We start from the raw sequence: 20,010 nt of genomic DNA on the forward strand, positions 1-20,010 counted from the left end.
CATGAAAGTGAAGCCAACATGCTTCCATTTAGTAGATAAACACTAAATAAATGCCTGGCCTTGTGGACAATATAGGTACATGCACTGCCTTTATAAACTATATAGGTGTCCTCTTGTGATAGATACTTACTTCAATATAGGGCCTATGTCTATGCTCTACCATGACATTGATAGGTATTGTGCTATTACGGCCATTATTAATACGTCATCTTTGAAAATACACATCAACGCATGAAACAAGGCACGCGAATCATCAGAAAAAGTGAACTTCAGCCCATCCTACAACACACAGTGAAATATGCCCTTGATGATGATGTTTAAAGCCCCTTCCCCCAACTGCTATAAAGAGCCCTACCAACTCTGGGAGGGGGGGGAGGGGTGATATAACACATTTAAGTCTGTGACATTAAAAAGCTTGGGGTGCATTTCTTTCAAACTCCCCTTCATGTCCAGTTTTATAGCAATTTTTTACTTTACCCTACAACCCCTCTGGGAATTAGTGCCTGTTAATTGAAACAGACCCTTTGTAGCAGTCAGCATCTGGTTCAACAGTAAATTTCAATAAATAACACTGGAGTAATAATTTAGACAAGGCAATTAACACTCTGGCCAGACAGTTATACATTCAACATTGCTCCTCTGAATACTAATATTTGGGTGAAGTATTGTGCCGGTGCTCTACTCGAAGTATCAATAAGACACCTGTTCTAAGACAAAAAACCTGATTTGTTTTCTATAGCATGCATTATAATCAATACAATTAAAATTAATTCCTGGGGAATTAAGAATAATTGTCAGAGGTGACAGATTCCTTTAATGAATCGAACACTTCCAGTAGGTGCTGCTTTTGGCACATATTCTATACATTTCCATTTCACTCGACTAAAACTCCCAAGTCAAGATTAATCAATGACCGCAACTGTGGCTCTATCTCATACGCATTACAGCAATGGCAACTAGTCTCTTCATAACCTAAAGATTTGACCCTCTGTAACGATTTCCTCAAAACCACAGGACTATCATAATTCAAAAGAAGACATAAGCCTGCCATGTCTCACTGCTGCTGCACTGAAAGTTTCCTCTCATCTTCCCTTTGCATAAATGCTTTACTGTTATGTGTTTTCTGCACAGATATTTCTCATTCAATTTATATAAGTATGGTGAGAAGATAGGTGAACATACCACTACTATAGGATCAACTTTAGCCACCATCACCTGCTGACATTTTCAATCTCATCTCATCTAAAATGTTAATTTAAACCAATTCCTTTGACTATTTCCTTTACAAAATGCATTACAGGCCAACATGAATAGGGAATGTTAATAAAGTAACAAGCTACAATACTCTTCCAGACATTTCCACATCAATGTAAATGAACAGTGTCATGTGGATAATGGGGAAGCATAAGGTGATAGATTAATCAAGCCAAATCTTCAGAGAGCAGTTTCTTGTTCCTTCAAACCAGACACGTAAAACTTTAAATGTCTAATTAAATCTGGAAGGAGATTCCCATGAACAATCTGATCCCATGAAAAGAATGAAATATCCCGTAAATTAAGCTGCTCAGATCCTTCAGGGGAAGTACGGAGGAAACGATGAGAGACGAGTCAGGACGAGGGTATCTGTATGTGACAGGACCTTTCATTATCAGTAATTAAATGCTCTACCCAGAACAAGAGCATGCTGATCTCAATAATAAACCGGCCTCCTAACATGTCAGGGACAGATGAATATATTTTACCCAAATAAACACAAATGATGTCACCTTTGTCGAGGTAAAGCACGTAACTGTCTGATTACTCCAGGAATTATACTGATTTCAATTAAAGTATTAAACCTATTATATAGATATATTTCCATGTAAGAATGTCTTTCCTATCCTGTATTGAACTGCAGATTTGATTTTGTAATATGGTGTGTGTAGGGGGTGGGGGGTGTCTGCAATTTTCTATTTCATACATGTGAGCTTTTGCAGACATTGACGACAGAACAGTAGTGCAATTTATATGAAATGTCACGCATCAGTGCCTGTGGATTGTTAGCAGGGGAGAAGCAATATTAGAAACTGATGTAGTGGAAAGTATGGACTATGGTTTGCAGTTTTTTTTTTTTCCTGGTTGAATTTATATACCTGTACAGCCCAATAAAGCATTTTAACGTACATCTGCTTTCCTTTCAGCATACTTTTTAAATGTTCTGTGTACAAACAGATCATCATTTTAAATAAATAAAAGACTGGAATCAAAGACTATACTTTGGGCATTATTGTACCAGATTTACATACTGTATACAAATATAAAAAGTCAACCATAATTAATTAATTTTGTTCCCTGAAGTATTAATTCAAAATGTATTTTCTGTGCACCAACAATTCAGATTATATAAAAGACTGGCCACACATGCATTGCAAAATCGTTCCCCTCTTCCATCAAACATAACAATTGTGAAAGTACTTAGAAGTTTTTAAAAGTTGTTTTTGCTTCATACGATGCTATGTTGATGACCCTGCTGAATGTTAAATGAGAAATGGCAGCAATTAATATGGTAAATATGATAAAAACACATTCAGATATGTGGGTCTTGGTGAGCTTTATACATCCAGCCTGGGCTATAGCCGTATGCTGGCCAGGCAGAGAAGAGACTCGAATCGAAGTCACCTGGGATCTTGTGGCCTAAATAACTGTGCCCACCCTCGTGATGAAGACTAAAACGTGACTCCAATACAAATTGGCAGAGTGACAGCTTTACTTAGTGCTCTGCAGGTACCTGTACTTATAAATGAAGGGAAGGAAAATAAGTGTTTCTATATTGTTATTACATCTCATGAACAACCATGGAAAAAAATGCTGTTGCCTGAGGTATAAAAGGTGCAATAAATACTGCCGGAGATCCCAGCCTGACTCCAAATCACTTCTGACAGAGCAATGGCCTCCTCTGCCAGTCCAGATATTAAAACAACCAGCGGGCAGAGCGTCTCTCGGAAGCCCTTCTAATCACCCCAGTGCCCCGCTGCCACGCTAACACGTCCTCATGAAACCCGAAAGGTCAGAGGAGCCCCCTGCTATTGCCGGCTAGTTGTACCATCGTGTGAGAGTGCAATACTTTTAAAAGTGCAATAAGATGACAGACCTTCCTGATGTAGGTTGTAAAACATGCATTTTTAGATTTTCTATTCACAGAGATAGTCGGAGAACTAACTTCGTAGCTCCTCTTTATTTTTGGGGGCCACAAATATGTGACAAGGAATCTACAGGATATGGTCAATATTATAACAATCATAATTTTTCCCTTTCAGCATATTTCATAAATAAGAAAACATTCTTAAACATGCAGTTATGTAGCAGTCATAATCACACACACAACACAAAAGAGATAGATAAATATAAATAATAGATACAAAAAAAAATATATATATATACACTCACCTAAAGGATTATTAGGAACACCATACTAATACTGTGTTTGACCCCCTTTCGCCTTCAGAACTGCCTTAATTCTACATGGCATTGATTCAACAAGGTGCTGAAAGCATTCTTTAGAAATGTTGGCCCATATTGATAGGATAGCATCTTGCAGTTGATGGAGATTTGTGGGATGCACATCCAGGGCACGAAGCTCCCGTTCCACCACATCCCAAAGATGCTCTATTGGGTTGAGATCTGGTGACTGTGGGGGCCAGTTTAGTACAGTGAACTCATTGTCATGTTCAAGAAACCAATTTGAAATGATTCGACCTTTGTGACATGGTGCATTATCCTGCTGGAAGTAGCCATCAGAGGATGTGTACATGGTGGTCATAAAAGGATGGACATGGTCAGAAACAATGCTCAGGTAGGCCGTGGCATTTAAACGATGCCCAATTGGCACTAAGGGGCCTAAAGTGTGCCAAGAAAACATCCCCCACACCATTACACCACCACCACCAGCCTGCACAGTGGTAACAAGGCATGATGGATCCATGTTCTCATTCTGTTTACGCCAAATTCTGACTCTACCATCTGAATGTCTCAACAGAAATCGAGACTCATCAGACCAGGCAACATTTTTCCAGTCTTCAACTGTCCAATTTTGGTGAGCTTGTGCAAATTGTAGCCTCTTTTTCCTATTTGTAGTGGAGATGAGTGGTACCCGGTGGGGTCTTCTGCTGTTGTAGCCCATCCGCCTCAAGGTTGTACGTGTTGTGGCTTCACAAATGCTTTGCTGCATACCTCGGTTGTAACGAGTGGTTATTTCAGTCAAAGTTGCTCTTCTATCAGCTTGAATCAGTCGGCCCATTCTCCTCTGACCTCTAGCATCATTTCAAAAAAGTTATAAATTGATTTGCATGTTAATGAGGGAAATAAGTATTTGATCCCCTATCAATCAGCAAGATTTCTGGCTCCCAGGTGTCTTTTGTACAGGTAACGAGCTGAGATTAGGAGCACTCTCTTAAAGGGAGAGCTCCTAATCTCGTTACCTGTATAAAAGACACCTGTCCACAGAAGCAATCAATCAATCAGATTCCAAACTCTCCACCATGGCCAAGACCAAAGAGCTGTCCAAGAATGTCAGGGACAAGATTGTAGACCTACACAAGGCTGGAATGGGCTACAAGACCATCGCCAAGCAGCTTGGTGAGAAGGTGACAACAGTTGGTGCGATTATTTGCAAATGGAAGAAACACAAAATAACTGTCAGTCTCCCTCGGTCTGGGGCTCCATGCAAGATCTCACCTCGTGGAGTTTCAGTGATCATGAGAACAGTGAGGAATCAGCCCAGAACTACACGGGAGGATCTTGTTAATGATCTCAAGGCAGCAAAACAATTGGTAACACACTACGCCGTGAAGGACTGAAATCCTGCAGAGCCCGCAAGGTCCCCCTGCTCAAGAAAGCACATGTACAGGCCCGTCTGAAGTTTGCCAATGAACATCTGAATGATTCAGAGGAGAACTGGGTGGAAGTGTTGTGGTCAGATGAGACCAAAATCAAGCTCTTTGGCATCAACTCAACTCGCCGTGTTTGGAGGAGGAGGAATGACCCCAAGAACACCATCCCCACCGTCAAACATGGAGGTGGAAACATTATGCTTTGGGAGTGTTTTTCTGCTAAGGGGACAGGACAACTGCACCGCATCAAAGGGATGATGGACGGGGCCATGTATCGTCAAATCTTGGGTGAGAACCTCCTTCCCTCAGCCAGGGCATTGAAAATGGGTCGTGGATGGGTATTCCAGCATGACAATGACCCAAAACACACAGCCAAGGCATCAAAGGAGTGGCTCAAGAAGAAGCACATTAAGGTCCTGGAGTGGCCTAGCCAGCCTCCAGACCTTAATCCCATAGAAAATCTGTGGAGGGAGCTGAAGGTTCGAGTTGTCAAACGTCAGCCTCGAAACCTTAATGACTTGGAGAGGATCTGCAAAGAGGAGTGGGACAAAATCCCTCCTGAGATGTGTGCAAACCTGGTGGCCAACTCCAAGAAACGTCTGACCTCTGTGATTGCCAACAAGGGTTTTGCCACCAAGTACTAAGTCGAGGGGATCAAATACTTATTTCACTCATTAACATGCAAATCAATTTATAACTTTTTTGAAATGCGTTTTTCTGGATTTTTTTGTTGTTATTCTGTCTCTCACTGTTAAAATACACCTACCATTAAAATTATAGACTGATCATTTTTTTGTCAGTGGACAAACATACAAAATCAGCAGGGGATCAAATACTTTTTTCCCCCACTGTAAATATATATATATATATATATATATATATATATATATATATATATAATCTCTGGAAATAGCTGATTGATTGTATCACCAGAAATCCCATAACAGGACTGATAAATGCTGTGCTTTGCTTATAATGCTTTGATTCATGGAAGCTTGACTGTCCAAGATCATAAAATAAAATAAATAAATAAGAACAAAGTACAAACGACTTCAAAATCCAGAATGTGAGTTACATTAAAAAATAAGGAATATGTTTTCTTTCAATGTGGTTTTGGAGAAAGGACTTTTTTTCTTACTGCATAATACTATGAAATGAAAAAACAGCATACTTCGAACTTTAATCTAATTTACAGCATAAAATGTTATAGCCAATAAAATACAAACTAATATAAAATATCATCAATAGGTTTAGCAGTAGGTTTAGCTTAAATGTCCTTCAATTAGAACCAGTTAATGTTAACTATATAACCAATGAACTAATGTAATGTAAATGTAAAGTAATGAAGTAAACATAGGCGGGAAGGCAATTTTATTTTTATTGAAGCATATAGATCTCTGCATTGATCTGTACACCTGTAATGGAAGGCTGAAGCAAAACAAGCACTTTCTGAACAGTGCTTTCTGTGTCAGGGCAAATCAATGGTATTGCTGCACACAGGGGTTAACATAGTATTTCCTTTCACATCCCACTGTTTTCCTATTTAGTTCAGTTAATTGAGTTTATTAAAACCATTACAAACACAGCCATGCAACAACAGCAAGTATAACATTACTGTGCTCCACGGGAGTATTTCTATTAGATCAAAAAGCACTGTGTGTGTCGAAGCGGGGAGAGGTTGCACTGTGTGCCGCTGCAGTGTGTTTGCTACTTTAAACATTATGGAATGATCTGCAAATGGAAAACCAAATCCACTCGGTGTTATAAAATAAAAAAGGATAATTCATCAAACAGAGGTCCCCAGCCTTTTTGGTTGTGGGCCTCAGATCTCAGTGGACAACATGATCAAATTCCACTTGCTATTTGACATCAACTTCAAATGACAAAAAAGCAGAAAATACTCTGTGTTTAACTGGTAACACGACACAATCTATCAATATAAGTTAACTGTGGGGCAGGCTTTGGAAATCTGTAACACTTTTAAAGTTGCAATAAGATGTATGAACCCTGATTATGCCCTACTTCCTTTCTGCTCTAACACAATTGTTTCTTAGTAAGCATTTATGCATTTTAATATTTGTATTGATAGACAAAATATGTACATAAGTATAGGTAGCTGAATCACACAACCTTCTTATTCAATAACGGTACTTATAAAGTACTTTGAGTAATGCAGTGTCCCTGTTGTTACACACGCAGACTACATACAGAGCAGCCGGTATGAAGGGCCTTGCTCGGCATATAGTTAAGTGCCTTTTCCCCAGCAAAGTTGTTGGTGTTGATTGTGATGGAGAACTTTTCAACTTGCATATCAACTGCCAAGGACACATAACAATCATCAATCGGCCTCCCTAGAAACTCAGTGTGACATATATATCACATACAGCATCCTGGCTAACATCCAATATTGTATTATTTAAACATTTAAATGATGGTTTCTCAGAGGTTCCAGAGATCTAATGCTCTTTGTGCTGTAGTTTTCAATGTCCTTTTTAAACTTTTCGATAAATTATTCCAAAGACCAGAAATATGGTAATACGGTAATGTATACTCTGAAACAGCATAACTGGCTCACTGAAGGGTAATTTAGTTATAACTTAGATTTTGTGGTTGATAGGTCATTCAGTTTGGGGTCCCTATTAAAAATGGTGATTGGTGAGGGTTCCCCTGGCAGCGCATGTCTCAGACACTATACTGTTTTTAACCAGATGTGGCAAGCACTCGGAAAGTGTTCCCCGATGGGTCTCATGCAAACGAAGCTGCAGGAAATGGCTGATTGCTAATGCATGTTTTCCGAATAGCATTTCAAAGAAGGATAAATTATAGGGCTTTTTCTTGAGCATGACTGAATTTGACACAATGTCTGATGGACATTGGGTGGGGAAATTAAAACTTGCCAGTTGGAAAACCATGTAAAGCTCAGGCTCAAAGGCACTGAGGCACTTCTGGAAGATGCTGTGCCAGTGTTTAATTTTCACATTTTAACATGCACTGAGACATGAAAACAAGGTATCTTTTTAAAGATTGTGCTCGACTTAATTTGCAATACAAACAAATTACATACAGTAGTAACAGAATATAAACAAGACAATACCAAATCATAGGAAGACGTGACCAAATGCACACATGCCTTTTTTAGTTTTGCTCTCACTAAGACACTTCAAAATAAATCTAAATATATAACTAGGATTGACGCTACACCATAATTAAAATACAATACAATAATTGAAAGAAACCTACTATATTAATGTAAAGTATGCCTACATAGAACAGTTACAGTTTAAAGCTTTGACAACCTTCTCATCTCAGCAACCCAAACATCAATCAAATCTTTTCAATATGAATTAAAAATACATTTTTTAATTATTTAGTAACATCTACACTTGCCATGTGTTCTGGTTCTCTCCTACCATCCAGTGGAAGGAAATGGTATTATACCATTAACCCAAAACATAATTTGCTAATTAATTTTTTTTAATATGTTGTGAAGAAATTAAAGCCAACTTCAAATGCAATTACTAACCACAAATATGTTTTTCATTATTTATTGTATCTGAGTAGAAATTGCTTTCTGGTAACCCACTGGGATGAGCAGCCGACAACAGTGAACACAAGGAAAGGACAAAACACGAATTAATCATATTCATCAGCATGGTATTATTTCAAGGATCATAACTTTACGGATGCAGACTTTGATTATTCTATGTGTTTATTAAAGGGGTCAATGCAGGACATTTCCTGGGAATGTAAAGGGATTGTTTTTCTCTTGGGTGAATGAGAAACATGGATTTCATTATATGACTTCTGCTTGGACAGACTCGGTCCCATATATCACTGCACAGTCCCTGATATGTCACAGTTTATCTCTTCTCCTGCTTCTGCTGATGAAGAGTATTGCTGGTCTTACTTAAACTAATTATGTTCGATATATCATTCTTTTCCTTCAGTTAGACAGTGTCACAATTCATCACACGTTCTTCTTGAACTGATATCCATATCAGAAACCCAAGCTTTCGTTTGCAGAACCTCAATTTTTCACACTGAAACATTTACTTTTTACCTCGAAAATGTTTAAATTCTATTTTTCTTACTCATCAAACAACCACAATTACTACTACTACTGATACAAGTCATCAGTATCATATAAAGGTTACATACATCCTCACACAGAAGTATAAGGTATATATCACCTAAAAATGGTTGTGTTAAATTCAGTTAATTTCTATACATCCACTAAACTGTAAAGCAGATCTTCAGAGGCTGCTATGTACAAAGAAAGGTTTAGTCCCACCTTGCATAATTTATCTGTGAAGGTCTCTATCGAGCTGCAGATATCTCACATCTAGTTATTGACATCACCAGTAACTGACAAATGGAGCAACATCCTACTTCTCAGTGCCTGTTATTCTTCTTCACCAAGGTATATAAATAACCGGAGTGCAATATAACAAATGTAAGCCATTATCCCGTTATAACAACTACTGAACTGAAACCCCTTGGAATGGAAACTGTTAAATGTGTATTTGAAAATTAGAAACAGCAGCTTTAATCCACACTAGAAAAGCAAACACCAAAAAGAAAGAAAACAAAAACTAACAAAACGTATGGTACCACACATGAAAATCTAATCAAAGATCTTGATATGCCCAATTATTTGATGATGTTGTCAAAATACGTAATATATGTAATATATAATATGTAATATATTATACTGCTCAGGAAAAGGATAATTGATAATGAACTGGCACAAAAAGCAAGATACCCGACCTTAAAAGTGAATTGCCAGTAAAAATGAAAAAGGAAAACTCAAAACCACAAGAAATTAATTAGACATAAAATGCATTTCCTCCCCTGAAATACCTACTACTTTCTGTCCTTACCTAGAAGTTGCCCTTAGGAGACGTATCACTGCCCACATTAAGCAAGGACATAGAAAACAGAATATGATGGAGCTAAATTTAATTTAAATATATTAGTCATAATGAGGAAATGAGCTGCTTAGGCAGTCATTAGTGAATGACAGCGGTCGTGACCCACTGGCGTACAGCTGGTTTTATCATGACCCACACAGTTCCAGCCAGGACAACTACTGTTATCTTTCCTAGGTACAGCACAATGACCTTATTACTGGGAAATTAAAACACTGTAGAATCCACTTCATAAAACAGAATATTGTATCGGTGTGTCAAAACAAAACCGCTTAACCGTGATCCTACTGAAGAGAACATAGCCAAACATAAACTCTGAGTTTTGTCATTCATTAGGATGAAATGATTTCCAACATCAAGTGAAATCAAGACAATTGGCTTTTGTTTTAAACACTTCACTTGAAATAATGACGGCAATAACCTCAGTCACACAGAGTTGTTATCCAGGAAGCAGTATAGCTATGCAGGGAAGAATAATTTTACATTTGGTAGCTATGACTAAATTAGAGTTCAGACATGAAGGACATTAGTTTACTTGCCTAAAAAGAGAGAAAAGCTTTACTTTTAAACATAACTAGTACTTAAAACTTTATAGGAAGGAGGACATTGGATGTAATACCTGGAATGTGAAACGGTTACATGATCATAACATTAATATACAGACGGGTGACAAATGAAAGGAAATAACAACATAAAGTGTCTCAATAAGGTGTTGGGCACCACAAGCCGCTAGAACAGCTTCAGTGCGTCTCTGGAACTCTCCTGGAGGGATGAACACCATTCTTCCAACAAGATATTCCCTCAATTTTGATGATGGTGGTGGAGAGCACTGTCTAACAGGTCGGTCCAAAATCTCCCATAGGTGTTCAATTGGGTTGAGATCTGGTGACTGTGAAGGCCATAGCATATGATTCACATCATTTTCATACTCATCACACCATTCAGTGAGCCCTCGTGCCCTGTGGATGGGGCATTGTCATCCTGGAAGAGACCACTCCCATCAGGATAGAAATGTGTCACCATAGGATAAAGGTGATGACTCAGAATAACTTTGTCATCATTTGCAATGACCCTTCCCTTGAAGGGGACAAGTGGACCCAAACCATGCCAGGAAAATGCCCCCTACAGCATAACAGAGCCTCTGGACCCCCTCACTGTAGGGGTCCAGCAGTCAGGCCTGTACCGTTGTTTTGGTGTCGCCACACATGCACTCGCCCACTTGTCGAGAATATGGTGAAGGATGACTCATCTGACCATATCACTTTTTTTTTCCACATCTCTGTAGACCAGTGCCTATGGTTTTTGCATCACTGAACTCTCAAATGTGCATTTGTCTTTGTAATGAGGGGTTTACGCACTGCAGCCCTACTATAATATCCCTCTCTGTATAGTTCTCGACGGACTGTTCTTGCTGACACAGTCTGATCTCGTCCTGCATTGACGTTCTCTGTCACCTCATTCTTAGTCAGTTGCTGTTGTGTCTTACATATCGCAGTAATGCACGAGCATCACGGTCATCGAATGTGCGCTTTCGACCACAATTTCCAACCCTATTTACTGATGTATTTCCCTTAGATCTAAATGCAGATGTAACCTTAGTCACTGTTCCTATTGAAACACTAGCCAGTTGAGCATCTGTGTTGTTCCTCCACTCATTTAATTTGTCACCCGTCTGTATATATGTGTGTTTTCGTCTATTTGTTTTTCAAGTTTCTATAAAGTCCAACATTACAGCATCAGCAACTTTAACATCAGAGAAGTGAAATTGAAATTACATGACATCCTGCTTAGAGGAAACATTGCCAGTAATCACTACATAATGCATTTGGGAAGGTCTAGAAAGGTCGGACATCATTTATCAGTTGCACTAAACTTATTTAAATTTAGCTGAAAGTGACTGATGATGAGCTCTGCAAAAGTTTGAAATGCAAAATGCGGTTATGAACTCTAACTTTTTAATATTAGTATTAAGATGAAGGTACACAAATGTAAAGTTAGTCATAGATTTAGAAATGATACAAAGAAACTGTTATTCAGAGAGGGTTAAAGACGTTGCCTAGGCATGTGGCGGAGTCTTACACTGGGATCCTTCTAACAACATTATATTATTACAATATATTACAGGAGGGGAGCGAGCTCTGATGGGCCACATTGTCTTTTCTCATTGTACACTATTTGTAAGCACTGCACTTCTAATAATGGCTAAATTGAGTAATGTGTCAGAAACTATTGTATGGTTTATTTAACTCCACTGAATTGTCAGTAAGTTCATTATAAAAAGTGCTTTATCCTTTTTATTAGGACTTGTAGGCAATATCGATGCCGAGGAACCCATTATCTGTAGTCTGAAGACAAAGGTTTGTGTTGGCTGCCCCGTGTTGAACATCGCTAAATGTTTTTTTAATGGCAGTCAGATCTTATGAATGTTATTGCAGTTCTTCACTAAATGATGGTTTCAAACAGTTAAAGCTAAATGGTCATACACTCTTAAAGTCTGCAGTAACCCATCAGTGTGACTGCTGTACAAGCCGTTATTACTACTTCTCATGAATTCCTTTAAGATCCTTTTATTCCCCACATGTGGCAGGAAATGAAATGGAAGTAGAGAACCAGTACAAATACAAAATAATTTATAAAAATATATATTTCAGGAGAAAAATACAACATAACTATTATTACTATAATTTATGAAAGTGAAACATTTACAGTACTGTGCAAAAGATTTAGGCAGGTGTGAAAAAATGCTGTAAAGTAAGAATGCTTTCAAAAATAGACATGTTAATAGATTATATTTATCAATTAACTAAATGCAAAGTGAGTGAACAGAAGAAAAATCTACATCAAATTCATATTTGGTGTGACCACCCTTTTCCTTCAAAACAGCATCAGTTCTTCTTGCACACAGTTTTTGAAGAAACTCGGCAGGTAGGTTGGCCCAAACATCTTGGAGAACTAACCACAGTTCTTCTGTGGATTTAGGCAGCCTCAGTTGCTTCTCTCTCTTCATGTAATCCCAGACAGACTCGATGTTGAGATCAGGGCTCTGTGGGGGCCATACCATCACTTCCAGGACTCCTTGTTCTTCTTCACGCTGAAGATAGTCCTTTGATAAACAAACTGCAAATTTTGACTCATCAGTCCAGAGCACCTGCTGCCATTTTTCTGCACCCCAGTTCCTGTGTTTTCATGGATAGTTGAGTCGCTTGGCCTTGTTGCTACATCAGAGGTATGGCTTTTTGGTCGAAAGTCTTCCATGAAGGCCACTTCTGACCAGACTTCTCCGGACAGTAGATGGGTGTACCAGGGTCCCACTGTTTTCTGCCAGTTCTGAGCTGATGGCAGTGCTGGACATCTTCCAATTGCGAAGGGAAGTAAGCATGATGTGTCTTTCATCTGCTGCAGTAAGTTTCCTTGGCCGACCACTGCGTCTACGGTCCTCAACGTTGCTGTTTCTTTGTGCTTCTTCAAAAGAGCTTGGACAACACATCTGGAAACCCCTGTGTGCCTTGAAATGTCTGCCTGGGAGAGACCTTGCTGATGCAGTATATCTACCTTGTGTCTTGTTGCTGTGCTCAGTCTTGCCATGGTGTATGACTTTTGACAGTAAACTGTCTTCAGCAACCTCACCTTGTTAGCTGAGTCTGCTGTTCCTCACCCAGTTTTATTACTCCTGCACAGATGTTTCTGTTTCAGTTAATGATTGTGTTTCAACCCACATATTGAATTGATGATCATTAGCACCTGTTTGGTATAATTGTTTAATCATACACCTGACTATATGCCTACAAAATCCCTGACTGTGTGCAAGTGTACCTAGAAGAATTGATGCTGTTTTGAAGGCAAAGGGTGGTCACACCAAATATGGATTTGATGTAGATTTTTCTTCTGTTCACTCACTTTGCATTTAGTTAATTGATAAATATAATCTATTAACATGTCTATTTTTGAAAGCATTCTTACATTACAGCATTTGCACTAGTTAGACCTCATCTGGATACTGTGTACAGTTCTGGGCTCCACACTAGAAAGATATCGCTGCTCTAGAGGCAGTTCAGAGGAGAGCAACCAGACTTATTCTAGGTCTGAAGGGAATGTCCTACTGAGAGACTGAGGACCTGAACCTTTTCACCCTGGAACAGAGGAGACTACGTGGGGACTTGATCCAAGTCTTCAAAATCATGAAGGGCATCGACCACATCAAACCAGAGGAGCTTTTCCAGATCAGCAGGGACACACGCACCCGGGGACATAAATGGAAATAGGGCTTCAAGGCATTCAAAATGGAAAACAGGAGACACTTCTTTACACAGAGAGTCGTCACAATCTGGAACAAACTCCCCAGCGATGTGGTAGATGCTGAAAATTTTGGAACATTTAAAAATAGGCTGGACAGGATCCTTGGATCACTCAGTTATTAATGGACAACAAACAAGCACAATGGGTCGAATGGCCTCCTCGTTTGTAAACTTTCTTATGTTCTTATTTGTTCACACCTGCCTAAAACTTTTGCACAGTACTGTAGATACAAATCTGCCTTTTTACTCTGCACAATCTGATCATGACAAAGTTTTCACAGTCTAACCTTTAAAAACAATGCATTGCTTTGGTCATAATGTAGTCAAATCTTCACACTCTGCGCTTTGGGCCACAGGGTCGTGAACACAGTCTGGTTGATTTATCTTACAGCGGTCATGATTGCAGAGTGCTACACATTACTTAATGTGCTTTTGGTGCACCATAACTTAAAATTAAACCAATTATCTCTGGCAGGATGTTAATGAGGCAATTGGATGTAATTAAAAGTAGTTGTTACATTTCTCTCCCATGACTATTATTGTCTCTGCCAATAAAGAAAGGTCTATGCTGATGTCAAAACGTCAGAATCTAGTTCACTTCATTAGCCTGATGCCCTTGGGGACTCCATGCTACTTGTATTATAATGAAGTGTGTAATGCAAGAAAATCAACATAATTTTTAGTGAATATTACATTTTTATGCATGTATGCATTATATAATAATAATAATATTATACTGATTGCTTTTTCTCTTAATGGAATTTTGCATTTTGTTCCTGAATGGTTGTTTGAAGAGCATAACCATGTCTAATTCAGAAGCAGAGAAGCATCGCTTGTGCCTTTGAGGAAAACAAAATGATATTGATGCAGTTGCGAAACAAAATCAAAAGTATAGCAGGGAGTGAATGCAATTTGTTGTGTTCAATGGCTATCGATCCCAGTGCATAAAGGACAGACTCTCTCTTCTACATACTAACCAGGCCAGAGGTTTCAGTACATTTACAGTACTGCAGATATTTATTATCTAAAGATTACTACACATTTGTAACATGTAGTGCAGCATTATGCGTTACTTGTTATTAAATATTTATTAGTATTATTAGTGCCCTAACATGATCCCATTTGCAATTAGCAATAATGCTCTATAAAACAAAGATAAGTATACTGAATATTTGATAATCTGATAAAAGAACCCAACAACGTCTACGTACCTTTGGAAATAAAAATGTGTTTCTGCTGTAAATTGTGATATTGTGATCTATTGATTTCACAAAATATTTAATTATCCACGAATCTCTGAGATAAATGTTAAAGAAATGATTTGTTTACCATCTTGCTCTTCATTTAGAACCAAACAAGTTTTGTTGTTGTTGTTGAATTAAATATCAGTAGTTTGATCTGACACCATATGTGTTAACTGATACTACTATGGGGATCAATTAATTGAAGGAAATTCAGTATCAAATCTAAAGATTATTGGATAACTGATACTTCTGGAAATCAACTTTGTTATTTATACCCTAGTATACTTTTTCAAGAAAAGCAATGATGCAGAGGTAATTTCAGTAGAGTTTAGTCCCATAAAGTTCAAAACCACATTACAATTATAGTAAAATTATTTAACAAAATCCAAAAAGTGTACCCAGCAACTGATCCATTAGTGGACATAATTAATTCTAATGGAAGCTCACATCTCCAGAGATTGCATTTCTAATGTTAATACTACTCTCCGGGTCCGCTCTGCACTCTGTTTCACTGAGTTTCATAAGGAATAAGGTGGAAGTGGGCCAAGCATAACAATGTCACCATCACTCACTGAAGATGTCTGAGACCAGCAAAAACAATAGTGATGCTTACAAGGTTTATTTCATTATGTAACATCTCCTAATGGAGAAATAGCTTAATTCAGTCCTGTGGTCTTAGTTAATTCATGTACAGTTTTTAGCTTTTCTTCCGAGGAACATGTCTGTCTAATAATGCAGTTTTACAAATACTGATGCCTGTAATGTTATTGCTGGAACTAATGTGATATTGATGCAGAGAATATATATTTTTGTTTGTTTGAGTGATTTATTATTGTGCATGTTTTAGAAGTGGGATGATAGTAAAAAAACAGCTAAAGTAAAGTATTGCTGATAAAGATTTGTCCATATAGTTCATTGATGTTTTTAACATATCAACTTTTCAAGCAGGAACCAAATTTTAATAACACTTCATGTCATCTGATAAGAATCATAACCCTAATAGATTGAATCACGAACAATTCTGTGCCTGGGCACACAGACAAACTTCCCTGCCAGATAAGTATGCCAGCCCCATTTTATCCATTTATCAGTTTTCGGCGGTTGAGCTCAAACACCAGCTTCCTTGGTTGCTGAATCTTTTCTGATATATTGTTTGTTTTATTATATCAGTTCCTCAGACGGCAATCGGGAGATCAGACTGACACAAGCTTCCTGTAGCTGAGGAGCACGCTCTGCGTCTGCCCCCAAGACCCAATTAAACATCGCTGAGATGAGATATTAAATCTCATCACTCCTTTTGAACAGGAATTCATTGTTCTGAAACCACAGAGACCAAATATGTTTGAAAAGATGCCCAAAGCAAGTGTCTTATAACCAAGGCCCAAATGACTCTGTAACCATGCAATGAACCCTGTCCCCATTCATTACACTACACATATGGAAGGCAGTTATATATCCATCCGGTCTTCGCAACCACAATGTTAAAGTTATGACGTGCTTCGTTTTTCAGTCGAAGTTCTTTATGCTAGTATTACAATATGTTACAAAATTAGCACATGCTGACCATATCCACTTCACAGTATTTTCCAATTTTATATAGAACACAACAGGGAAGAACCACTTTATATATAAAAATGTAATAAATATCAATATTTCCATCTACATTCTAAGCAAAGAAGAAAAGGACAATCATGCATTGGGTTTGTGAGGAAGTACTCACCCTCTGAAGGTGTCCAAAGACTTCAAGCGAGAAGATTTCGCTTTTGTGTGGTTGGCCCCGTTGTCATTTGTCGTGGTGTCCTAAAACAAAGATTCCAATTAGCTTACTGTCTACCTGGTCTAAATAACAGGACAGAAAGTCTCAATAACAAAGTTAATATTAACAGATCCATGTTATTCCTCTGTTGGGGGGAATCCAGTTTTGAAGGTATGAGTGTGTGTTTTTTTTTTTGCATAAGTTATTTATTTCAATATAGAAATTATCACCTTGAAAATAAAATAACATTAAGAAAGAAAAACGAACTGAATTGGTTATGTCTGCACTTTATCCAGACATATGCATTTTACAGATTTCTTTGCAGTGAAAAGCTAACCAGCAGAGAGGGGAAATTATGGTTCTTGGCATCACAGATTTCATGGCTTTCAGGCAAATACATGACTGTGCCAAGTTCAATCTTAAAGCTCAAAACGGAAACCTTGGTGTGATGCATCACATCGGTCCGAACTACAGATGCTTTTCACCTTCCAATGATTTAATCAGATGCATTACAGCAAGTCTCTCTATGCCGGAAGCTGTGAAACATATTGATGACTTTTCCAGAATGAATATTGTAATGCCTGTCATGCCGGTATTTATAAGGAAGCAATTGGCAGATATCACTTTTTCAAAGTTGTGAAGCTTCCATCTTAGCTTGACCCCTAAGATGTAGCTCTATCCATTTAAAAGAATTACAGTCATTTTACTGTCCAGCTGTTGGTGCTCAGCTATTGCTGGTCTACTGTGCATTCAAAAGACTCTGTGATGCATTGTGGGAGACTTCTGCACAGACTGCCTTAGTTTAAGCAGTTTCCTGATTCAGGGGCTGCTCTCATATCTACGCTTTATAATTATTTAATGATGTGCTTTTTAAATAATTATTCTTTTATTGGGATATCAACACCACTACATATTATTATTATTATTATTATTATTATTATTATTATTATTATTATTAACAGTAGTAGTAGTAGTCATAGGGGGAGTTTACATGCAGTGTTCTTAACTTGTGAAGTGATGATGCGTGTGCATATTTTGCACAAAAACTCAGAATCAGGTTTGTAGCCAAAAACAGCCACAGAGAAGGACAGATTCAATCTCCTACTCGAGTAAATTATGTAATAATGACAAAAACATGGGAAAAACACACACATTTCCATATGTAAACCCACAATTCACGTGCAAATGCTACTGATATAATTGTATAAATCCTTAAATGATTGCATTTTAAAAGTGCAAGATAGTTTTTCTGGAATTTTCCCACAAAAACAGCACGAGAGCTGTACGTAGAACTATTTTACATATTAATTAACTTCTTTGACCTTAATTTGCATGGCATCAACACCATGTAAACCCTGAGAGGAAGAGGGTCATTTCATGTCTGACTCAAGCATTATCGTCTAGAGTAAGGTCAAAACACACAGGTAAACTCCGCCAGTCATAGGAGCAGGAGTGGGAGTAGAGTCTGGAGAAGGCTGTCATGAAAATTTCCACACAAATGAAAAGATTGATAGATGAATTGATCGAACAAGAAATGAAAATCCCAGGAAGAGGAGGCTGTGATTGTTGACAAACCATGTTACGTGTGTGTGTACTTTCATCGGTTTAGGGGAAGTTCTATATGTTTATTTTTGTGGCAGAGGGAAGCTGAGACACCACTTCATTCAATTTTAGAGAGCCTCTCTCAGGCCAGACCTCTGGTCCTGCTCAGATTGAATTACACCACTGAAACAGAGCAGGAAGATGCCACGCTCCTAATTCTGGCTGATGTATCTCTCTGTCATTGCGGACGGCCAGATGGGAGATGGATACCTCTGCCGCAAAAGAACAAGTGACGTATGAATGTGGACTTGTGAGACATTAAAACCCTCCACCAAAGCCCTACAGGATAAACTTGGTGGAAACAGGGGAGAAGGATTTCTAATCACATTATTAAAAATGTTAAAGAAAATAAAAAATGGACACTCAAATCTTCATAAAGAAGATCAGAGGTCAAGTGTGTTTTGTTTATTTTTTGATGGGTTTTTTTCCTTGTATATATGCCAGCAGAATATTCTCAGATTTTCTTTATTCCAAGGGAAATTTGTACTAGTTCTCATTTGTATAGGAGGAAAAGATACAGTTTATCATCTAGAAACAAATATTTGCTGCTACAAAATTACTTATAACATGAATGACATTCAAAATATATTCCGAAACCACAACATTTAGAAGTAAATTAATGAAATGTGACTGAAAATTAAACTGAAAAGAGAATTAAACATGTTTCATTTCTATAGAAAAACTAATAATGGTTTTAGATAAGACAATCTAAAAATTATACACAATAAGAAGATGCTATAAAAGATTCCATTAAGGGCACAAGATGCCATGAAGAAATCAATACATGTGTATTTCGTAGATTTACTGCTTTTGCTCCATTAAATACATTTTTATATATTGTTATTACAATCAAATGGTATTAATAACACAGTGTTCAAATCTCTACATACACAGGTTTGAAAACAAAAGAATATCACCAAAGAAAAATGTACTGATTTCCTGGGAAGATATTAGGTATTGGACTTTTGAATTTTGAATGTCAAATTCAGCTAAAATGCAACACTCTATTTACTCCAAACTTTGCTGAAAAGCATATTATTCATAACAGTGCGTTAAAAGATTAGCAGTTTCTACAACTAAATCTGTTCAAACCTATTTAGTAAGATGCTGACAAACACAGTCACTCTCTAATGTTATGAATGGCACCTAGAATACAATAACAGATGCCTCAATTTCAGAAGCAGCACACATGGTGTTGGTTTGGCTGAAACAACACCAGTTCTACACAAGGCTGGAGGGTGTAAGAAATAGATGTGTGTAGCACATTATGCATTTACCCTGTGGCATTCTCCGAGCTTATGAGATTTTAAAGGTAAA

General features: G+C 37.8%; 1 protein-coding gene across 2 annotated transcripts in view; it reads right to left on the reverse strand.

Annotated features, from left to right (window-relative positions):
• The window catches only part of LOC136716269 (heparan-alpha-glucosaminide N-acetyltransferase), a 91,581-nt gene that overhangs the window by 45,594 nt on the left and 25,977 nt on the right, over window positions 1–20,010 (reverse strand). For both annotated transcript variants that reach the window (XM_066693869.1, XM_066693868.1), the window contains exon 7: window positions 17,056–17,135. In XM_066693869.1, the coding sequence (XP_066549966.1) occupies window positions 17,056–17,135 (80 nt within the window). The remainder of the gene's footprint in view (window positions 1–17,055; window positions 17,136–20,010) is intronic.

The sequence above is a fragment of the Amia ocellicauda genome, chromosome 20, assembly GCF_036373705.1.
Source record: "Amia ocellicauda isolate fAmiCal2 chromosome 20, fAmiCal2.hap1, whole genome shotgun sequence".
NCBI lineage: Eukaryota > Metazoa > Chordata > Actinopteri > Amiiformes > Amiidae > Amia > Amia ocellicauda.